Source organism: Manis javanica, chromosome 8 (genome assembly GCF_040802235.1).
Source record: "Manis javanica isolate MJ-LG chromosome 8, MJ_LKY, whole genome shotgun sequence".
NCBI lineage: Eukaryota > Metazoa > Chordata > Mammalia > Pholidota > Manidae > Manis > Manis javanica.
In genome coordinates this window covers 13,400,001-13,409,352 of record NC_133163.1, presented here as the reverse complement: position 1 = coordinate 13,409,352, position 9,352 = coordinate 13,400,001, and the positions used below count along the sequence as shown (strand labels likewise).

The window sequence follows — 9,352 nt, the reverse complement described above, 5'->3', positions numbered from 1 at the left end:
CGCAGCTCCCCGAACAGCAGGCTGCCAGCTGGGCACCCCCAGGGAGCCCTCCTGCTGGGCGCCCCAGTGAGATGGGGAGGGAGGGGGTCCCACAGGTGGGGTAGAGCTGGGGTGAGGGTCTGACGGCTTCTGAAGCCTGGGGCCGCTCCAGATCGGGACTATGCCGACGCCGGGTCTCGCCTTGGCCCCGGAGGGGCGTCTCTGGGGTTTCCTCGCCGCGGCCCCTCGAGCTCCTCTGGTCCAGGTCCCGGGTCTGGGCTCGCGGAGCCGGGCGCGCGGGCGGCGGCGGGAGGCCGGGCGCGCCGGGGGCGGGGCCAAGCAGGCAAGGCCCGGCCCTCGCCAGCGCCGCTCGAGCTCGGCGGCCGCGGCCGCGGCGGAGGGATACGGAGCGCCGTATATATACCGTGGAGCGAAGGCTCGCAGTTCGGCAGTGGTGCGGTGAGCCTCGCGGACGCGGCGCCGTTACTCGTAGTTGGGCGGCGGCGCAGGCGGCGGCGGTAGCGGCGGTGGCGGAGCGCTCAGCGCACACCGCGCCTTAGCAGCAGCCGCATCGGAGGCTCCCTGGCCATCAGAGCTTCTGCGCTGGGCAGCCACCCTCGCGACCTCTGCTTTTCCTCCCTTCGCTCGCACCATGGTAGGTCGGGAGTGGTAAACGCCGGCGTGTAGCAGCCGCCTGCCCATGATTTCTAACCAGGTTTTTCGTTTATTCTGGTTTTTTGGTGTGTGTGGCTTTTTTTCTCCTTTCCGGTGTTACGCAGCAGCTGCGGTTATGAACAATGCATTCGGGACTTGCATCTCGGTTTCCTCGGCCAAGGATCTCTTACATTTTGGTCCGTCTCGAAGCTGACTTGGCCGAGGGCTGTCCGCGGCAGGGGCCACAGCCGCAACTGCATCAGGGCCTACCGCATCACCCCCTCCCCCAGCCCCGCACCACTGCATCCAGCGCGCAGCACCCGGTTTACCGCAGCGCTGCGCCGGGGCCGGGGAGGGGGGGACGGGGGAGCCGGGCGGGGCCGGGCGCTATACGCCCCCCACTCCCCGGCGAAAGGTGGCGGGAGGGAAGGTGCGCAGAGAATGAATGGGACGGACGACCGGTGGCGCACTTTGCTCCGGTCGGGGCGTGGGGGGCGCAGTGAGCGCCCGCTCTTCCTCCCCTCGCAGCGGCGCTCCCCTCCTCCATCCCGGGGGGCGCGGCGCGGGCGTGGGCTGGGAAGGAAGGAGCCGGGGAAGGGTGGGGTGGGGGCAGGAAGGCGAGGGGTGGGGGGCGGAGAGTGCGGAAGCGGCGGGCCGCCTGCTGTGAGCTCGGGCGGGGCCGTGCGGCATGGCCGGGACTCGAATCTCACTGTTTGGCACCCCTGCAGCCCCCAACCAGTGCGGCAGTAAAGGCGTGCGTGGTCTTGGGTACACCGGAGGTGCCTTCCCGCGGGAGGCGCTCGGCTCGCGCTAATTGGGGCGGCGGGGCGGGGGAGGAGGGAGCTGGCGCGCGGCTCGGTTTCCATTAGAGACGCAAAGTTTCTGCTTTGGGAGGAGGCGGCGGCACGGCGAGCTCGCCGCCTGGGGGAGCAGAAGCGGGTGGGAGGCGTGGGGCGGGCTGGGCGCCCGCCCATCTCGCGGCCCCCAAATGGGGGTGGAGTTGGGAGGGTCGCCCTGGCCTGGGAAGGGTGGCACCCCCACACCCGCCCTGGGGCGCCTCTCCTCTCAGGATCCCGCCTACACCCAGGGCACGCACCCCAGGCCGACCCCTCGCCCAGCGTTTTCACCACCCCACGCTACTTCCCAGGGAGATGCTCTCCACGTTTCCGCTTTCTCTGCAGCCTCTGGATTGCCCGATGCGCCAGTGCATCTCTGGGTGTGTGTTCCACAGCCCCCTTCCTCCCGCGGCTGGCTGACATCACCCACAGCGTTTTCTGGCTTGGTCTGGTGGGAAGGTGGCTCCCGGCAGGTTCAGAGCACCTTTGACCCCAAAGCAAGTGCGACTGGGGGTGATGATGGTGGCATTTCTTTCTAGAGGAAGGCTGATGCCCTCCATATCCCTCTAACACAGTTTTGTAGCGAGGTGGGACTGTTCTCCTTGGTAAGGTGACAGCTTCTTTTTGTGAGGTGTGGCGGCGCTTCCTGTTGTACAAGACAGTTGTTGCCCTGGTGTTACGTAAACCGTCGTGTCTCCTTCATTCGATATAAAGAAAACCAGCTTGCAGTGACTGGGGTGGAAAGGAAAACCCAGTTCTAATTTGAAAAAATAAGTTTTTCCCTCATCAAAAATTGCAACACCATTTCTATTGTGAAACTTTTAATAAAAGAGAATAAAGTAAATGCTATCAGCTTTCTATGAGGACTTTGTAGCTGGTTTCATTAGGCATCCTTCATTAAAATTAAAATACACAGTAGCTCTCCTTGAGATCTCGAATTCCCCTAGCTGGAGGCACAGGTTCAGTGTTGCGGAGACCAAAATGCAAGCGAGAATTACTTTCCTGGCTTTTACCAAACTTGAGTAAAGTGTGTTTGTTATGAGTTCTTATGTCATCCTTAAGGTGGGTAAATATCCTCTAGCAAAGTTAATAGTTCCTCCTCTTAAGAAAAAAGAGGGGATAGTGGTATAATTACTATGTAGTTTTGTATGTACTTAATGTTTGCAGTTTTGTAACAGCTCTGATGTAGAGTGATTCCATTTTTTTCCTGGTTTCTGAATCATAGGATAATTTGACCGAGGTCATTAGCCATTGCCAATAGCAGGCTTTTAACAAATAACTGCCTAATTTAAATGACTGGAAAGCATTTATTAGGTGGAAATGCAGTTGGTGGGGTAAACCATTGCTGTGTATTTTTCTCACTTATCTCATAAAATAGATATAAATCCTGTTAATCCAACTGAATGCTATTATGTAATGTCAGTTTGGAGATTTGGAGCGCCCGCAGCAATGCGCAAGGTGCGCTAAAAGCCTGCCCCTGGACACAATCCTAGCTGCGGTGACAAACAGCGTCAGGCTGGGTGCCTTCTTGGATGGCAGCGGGGACTGCGGCGTCCCTCACGCAATAGGTGGCGCTCTTCTTTCTCAGAGCCTGCAGCTGCAGCTGATGCTATGAGGCCTTTTGCCACTAGAGGTGCCATTTTTCAAATTATGAACTGACCTTTTCCTAGTTAGACCTTAGCACAGAGCCAAAGGTCTAGAGAGAAAATCTGAAGTGAGATGCAAGCACTTCCTTGTCCTCGTTTGTTTTTAAAATAGCACAGAAGGGTGCCTTTATTCTAATTATTTTCATTAAATAACAGTACTAGTTTTCATATGGTTGATATTTTTTAAAGATTGATTTGAAAGATGACCATTAAAAGTATAATTGGAAAAAACTATTGATCTCAGGCAAATTCTTTTGGATTGAATTATAACCTTTTCTTTCTCAATGTAGGCTGACCAACTGACCGAAGAACAGATTGCTGGTAAGTTGATGACTTCAGGGAGTCCCAATAGGCCATAACTAGAGCAGTTTTGGTGACTCCTTTGTCCCCTCCCCCTATATAATCTGAGCAGTTTCCTAAGAATTTATTTAAATGAAAACAAGCAGAAATATTTAGGTCGGGTGTTACTCCTTGCCAGTGTTTTGGAAATGTGGCAGGAAGTAGAACTAAGAATGCCCATTTCTTAACATACTGGATTATTTAACTATGCTTCATGGTGTGTGGGGCTTTGCATGTGTTGAGATTGTAGAGCCTGTTACTCAAAACTGTGATTTAGAATTCTTATGCCACAGGTCTAAAGTTTTCTAATTAACCGTGGCAGCTTGTGCTTGCTATTCTAAAATAAATGTAATAGGTGAAAAAGAGTGTTAGGAGGACCCTTATAATAACTGGGAAGGGAGTTATTTTGGTTTAGATTTTAATGTTCCTTGGAGGACATTGTTGAGATGATTTCTCTCTAGGAAACCAGGAATGCCTTTGGAAGATTCTGAATGCCATGTAAAGACATCACACTGGTTACTTGGGAATGTATATTTCTAGAAACCTCTTCATGTTGCTGTGAAACAAGTTCTTAATGGTTATAGAAATTTAGCAGAAAGGGGCCTTACGAGGGAATATGTGGACCAGCCTTCATTTGTCAGATACAGCAACCATATTTAATATATAACAGATAAATATAACCATATTTAAGCTTAACCTTCTTAAAAAAAGGTGAGAATATTGTGGTTTTATGGAACTGGTTACCAGGAGCAATGTTAGTTTACAGAGACTACTGTGTGAAGGCCAGTCTAAAAGAACTACTATGGTCTTTATTTCACTAGATAAAGACCAGGCAGTTTCTGCTAACTTGTACAACTTGGATGGCTTGCTTTGGCAAGCCCAGCAGAACTGTTTGTTGTGGCTCAATCGGTAGAAAGATATTCATTCTAAAAAATACATTTTTGTTTTCAGAATTCAAGGAAGCTTTCTCCCTATTTGACAAAGATGGCGATGGTACCATCACAACAAAGGAACTTGGAACTGTCATGAGGTCACTGGGTCAGAACCCAACAGAAGCTGAATTGCAGGATATGATCAATGAAGTGGACGCTGATGGTAAGGGCTTTAGAACTATGAATGAGCACCAGTGTTGTGTAATTCAAGTTCAGACATGTTACAAGATTGTCTTTCAGGTCCTCAGAGCAAGTTAATGTGCAGAGGTCCTTTCTGTGGTTGCTTTATGGTCATTGACAATAAAAATAAGTAGATTATGGGCCTGCCTTTCACCCTGTTCACTGTCTAGAACGTTTCCTGGATCAGATCACTGTATTGTTCTTTCCTACTTGCGTGACCTACTGCTCAATCTTTTATCAACTGGCCCATGAGTCGGCACCAATTCCTTTGGGGGAAGTAAAAATAAATGGCAATAGATGTTTTTAATAAGCCTATTGTCTCTAAGAGGAGGAGAAAAATCTCAAGTGAAGTGGGGGAAGAACACTTCTAGGCCTTCATATAGAGTACAGTGTGAGCTATAGATATGTTTATTGAGAAGACTTTTGAGAATCAGAATTGGGATGTATGATGAGTGTAAGGAATAGAGTTATAGAACCTAATAGAAGGGGAAGATACGTAAGGTGCAGAGCCAGGAGGAACACAAAGTAACCCCAGTAGCATTGGTCGCCAATCAGTCATCTGTTTCTCCAGATTCTAGAACAATGGACAGTAGGCCTTTTATTGCTCCCTTCCATCAGTTTTTGAGCACCCCCCCACTCCGAGGAAAAAAATGTGTTTTTGGAAACCATATATAAGTACCAATGTACTATATAACATTGTGGAACAATAAATTTTTAAAAGATGAACTAGGAATAAACAGTTGGATCTAGACTACTTTCTGGTGATTGACTTGATAGTGGCCATTTAAAAAACTATGATTATGTGATTAAAGTAGAATCATTTTTTTTCTGGTCACATAACAGTGAAAAGCCAGGGGTTTTGAGTAAGCTCTTTAATAATAGTTTCAGCCTATTTAGACTACTTCTAAAGACTGTTTCCACCTTTGATACTGTTTTGGAAAAAGTGGTTCTTAGTTGTCTCTCTGGTTTGATTGCTAAGATGATCAGCCATCTGGAAGCATAAGGTGGCTCTCTCCTGTTTTGTGTAAACCCCGGGAAACTGCTTGGGGACTGGCAAAGTGTATTAGGCCCTCAGAATGAATGGAACAAGAAGGGAACTTGTTTCAGGCCACAGAATCTTATATTTGCAGAATCTATTATGATGCTTAGTCACATCTTCTCTGTGTGGCTGTGAGACAGCACTCGTGTAATTTATTGTGTCTTTCGTGAATGTGGATAATGCTTTAAAATTTTGGAGGCCAGAAGGACTCAGGAGGGATCTCTGAGTCAGTGTATTGATTTAAAGGTATTGGTGAAAATGAATAACTTAAGGTATTTTTCTTTCAGTGTAATCCTATTCCCATTTAATTCAAGTTGAACTGTTAATTTGGTGGCTTGTCATTGGGGGTAGTCATCTTTTAGTTTGAGAGGAGTTGTTTGGAATACTGGCCACAGAACAGATTATTCCAACACAGTAGCCTAAATGGTAATGGCCTGAGCTGTGAAAATACTTTTGAGTCTTGCCCTTAATGGAAAATAAAGATACTGAGTTGGAAAGAAAACTGTTAGGTCCCTTACCATCCTGTGACTAAGAAATACCTTCTGGAGAAGACTTCCTAATGCTTCATGGTCCTGGCATAACAAAGTCAATTTTTCCCTTCTCATCATGTTCCCTAAAAACATTTTTCACTCCTAGTGGCCCAGTTACAGGCCTTTACTGGCATCACCAGCCAAGGAAGAGTTAGATCCAAGTGATCTCCCTAACTCCAGGGTTGGTACTTATATATGGTTTCCAAAAACACTCCAGGGTGGGAAAGGCAACCTGAGTGCTTTCCTTGGGAGAAAGACTCAGCCTGTGGTGCTTTTGTGCCCTTTTTCTCTTGAACTATACAGCCCCCTTTAGTGCTGAAGAATCTGTATGTGCAGGTTCCTTTGCATCATTAAATGCTATCCTGGACACTGATTACAAGTTTGAATTATATGAGTTATGTGAATTGCCTTGTGAAGTACCTGAACAGTTTAGATCTATAGTGGTTCAACCTAATAAAACAATTTACTAGTTTATCCTAGCAAGCACTTACCATACTGTAAAACGGTTCTAAAATTATCACTGCAGCGTAGTGTTACCAGGGCACTTATTTCACATCAGCTTTGTTTTTTAATTTTGAGGTAATGGCACCATTGACTTCCCAGAATTTTTGACTATGATGGCTAGAAAAATGAAAGATACAGACAGTGAAGAAGAAATCCGTGAGGCATTCCGAGTCTTTGACAAGGTAATCTTGTGTTTACATTGCAGATGGTACTCAAATATGGCTTTTTGCTATCATTTCTAAAAGCTTTAACAATCTTGTTAGAACGCTTACCTAACTGAACACTTACCTAACTGCCTGAGCCTCTGTAATCTCACTTTCAAATATCTTGGACTTAACTGCAGTAACCTTATTGGCTGAGGGTAAGCATATTAAATAGAGAAATTTTGAACCAGGTTTCCCAATTGTCATTAATCTCTTAGCTTTTGAAAAGCTCTTGCATTTTCTGTGTTTGCTGACTGCATGTATTTGGTAGGTAGAGGTGGCAATTGGAGATGGGTGAATTGTTGACATACTGAGTTGGCAGTAACTTGAGAGGACATAATTTAGTCCCAGACCTACTTGCCCACACAGAACCACTGTCAGCTAGTATCAGTAACAATTGCTGAATGTTCACAGGATGGCAATGGTTACATCAGTGCGGCAGAACTACGTCATGTCATGACAAACTTAGGAGAAAAACTAACAGATGAAGAAGTAGATGAAATGATCAGAGAAGCAGATATTGATGGAGATGGACAAGTCAACTATGAAGGTAAAATACTATGTTTCTTTAGCCTAATTTTTAATAGTTTTCACTATAGGATCTGTAGACAAGTTAACTGCTTCACCAGACATTCACTGATTTTTTTTCTTTTTTTAATGCAGAGCAGAGATGTTGTGTTCATTAAAGCTGCTTTTGAAGATAATCAAAAGTTATGATTATTTGTCTTTTCAGAATTCGTACAGATGATGACTGCAAAATGAAGACCTACTTTCAACTCCTTTTTCCCCCCCTCTAGAAGAATCAAATTGAATCTTTTACTTACCTCTTGCAAAAAAAAAAAAAAAGTTCATTTACTCATTCTGTTTCTATATAGCAAAACTGAATGTCAACAGTACCTTCTGTCCACACACAAAAAATCTGCATGTATTGGTTGGTGGTCCTGTCCCCTAAAGATCAAGCTACACATCACTTTTACAATATAAATACTTGTACTACCTTAATGACAAGGAAGCACTTAGTGGCCTCCTTGCAGTTCCATTTGCTAGTGATTGATACACTGTTTGGGCTGGCCAGTTTTTCATGCATGCAGCTTGACAATTGAGCACAGTCAGGCATTTGTATTAAAAACGAAAAATGAAAAAACAAATTCTAAACCTATTCAAATGGGTTTTAGTTCAATTTGTTAGTATAAATTGTCATTAGCTGGTTTACTGAAAACAAACACGTTTAAAATTGGTTTACCTCAGGATGCTGTGCAGAAAATGGGTGAAGAATAAACTGTCTAGAAGTAGCCCCACTAGCAGAAAGGTCCTCCTGCACTTATGTGTGCCCCGACCCATGGTGACGGTGACACACCCTGGTGGGTGGCACGCCTGTGTGTGTTGGTTTAGCGTTGTCTGCACTGTACTAGATCGAAATGGGTATCAGGCTGTCACTGTTCACACAAATTTTTAAAAACAAACTTTACCTAAGGGAGCATCTTTGGACTCTCTGTTTTTAAAACCTTCTGAACCAGGACTTGGAGCCAGCAGAGTAGGCTGTGGCTGTGGACTTCAGCACAACCATCAACATTGCTGTTCAAGAAATTACAATTTACGTCCATTCCAAGTTGTAAATGCTAGTTTTTTTTTTCCAATAAAAAGACCATTAACTTAAAGTGGTGTTAAATGCTTTGTAAAGCTGAGATCTAAATGGGGACAAGACAGTGGAGGGGAGGCCAGTGTACCTTTAAATGCCCACAGCCCAGCCTTGGGTGTTCCTCCCTCTTGACATCCCAGCACCAACCTCTGAGCCTGCAACCTTGCCTAAAATCAAGCAGACATCAATTGCTTCATCATTTTTATGGACATGTAGGTCTCTGTATTTTCACTGGGGGGAGGGCGGGGTGGAATCATGGTAACTTAATGATTATTCAGGCAGTAGAGCTCTTAATGAAGGAAAAAACCACTTTTCAAGCATGTATTTAGGGGTTCTTTTAAATTGTGCTGCTGATTACCTGTTTTATGTAACTACTTGAGATCCTCTGTGCAAGAGACATGATTTAGTGTGTCTAATTCAGTCCTCGCTGTGTGGCAGAAGCAGTAGTCACTTTTCTAAGCCAGTCTCATGCCTAAAAGACACTACCAGTCACCTTGTGATTCACGATTTTTAATTTATGATGATATTTAACCTTAGCTTCCTTTTTTTAAGTTGACTTTGACTTTGCTTTTAACCCCCAAGTAGAACTAAGGCTAGTCCCCAGCTTGAAAGTACAACTCCAGCTCAGAGGGAATTTTGTGTCTAATTATAAACCTGTAACCCAAACTAAGAGGTGCTGGTACTGATCTTTGCAGTGGGGTTGGTCTGCTTAAAAAGCTCCCTTTAAAGGCAAGGCATGTTGCATTTAGTGCAGAACTTTTTGAAAGAAGGTCAGATACGCATTTTTCAGGGTGGTAACTGGTTGTAACCTATTAACAAGGAGATTTGGGTTTTGAGTGTTTGTGTGGGAGGTTTTAATTTGCCAGGGAAC

General features: G+C 45.8%; 1 protein-coding gene across 1 annotated transcript; it reads left to right on the top strand.

Annotated features, from left to right (window-relative positions):
• The first annotated feature begins 405 nt into the window (after nucleotides 1-405).
• CALM1 (calmodulin 1) lies at nucleotides 406-8,500 on the top strand. Its single transcript, XM_036991562.2, has 6 exons — nucleotides 406-634; nucleotides 3,406-3,436; nucleotides 4,406-4,549; nucleotides 6,715-6,821; nucleotides 7,257-7,392; nucleotides 7,576-8,500. Exons 1-6 carry the CDS (start codon nucleotides 632-634, stop codon nucleotides 7,602-7,604), a joined length of 450 nt encoding a protein of 149 aa, XP_036847457.1. The 5' UTR covers nucleotides 406-631; the 3' UTR covers nucleotides 7,605-8,500.
• Nucleotides 8,501-9,352: the final 852 nt, after the last annotated feature.

Coding starts and splice junctions, on each gene's coding strand:
- CALM1 (XM_036991562.2), top strand. Junction 3,437..4,405: donor GACCGAAGAACAGATTGCTG/GTAAGTTGATGA, acceptor TTTTGTTTTCAG/AATTCAAGGAAGCTTTCTCC. Junction 4,550..6,714: donor CAATGAAGTGGACGCTGATG/GTAAGGGCTTTA, acceptor TTTAATTTTGAG/GTAATGGCACCATTGACTTC.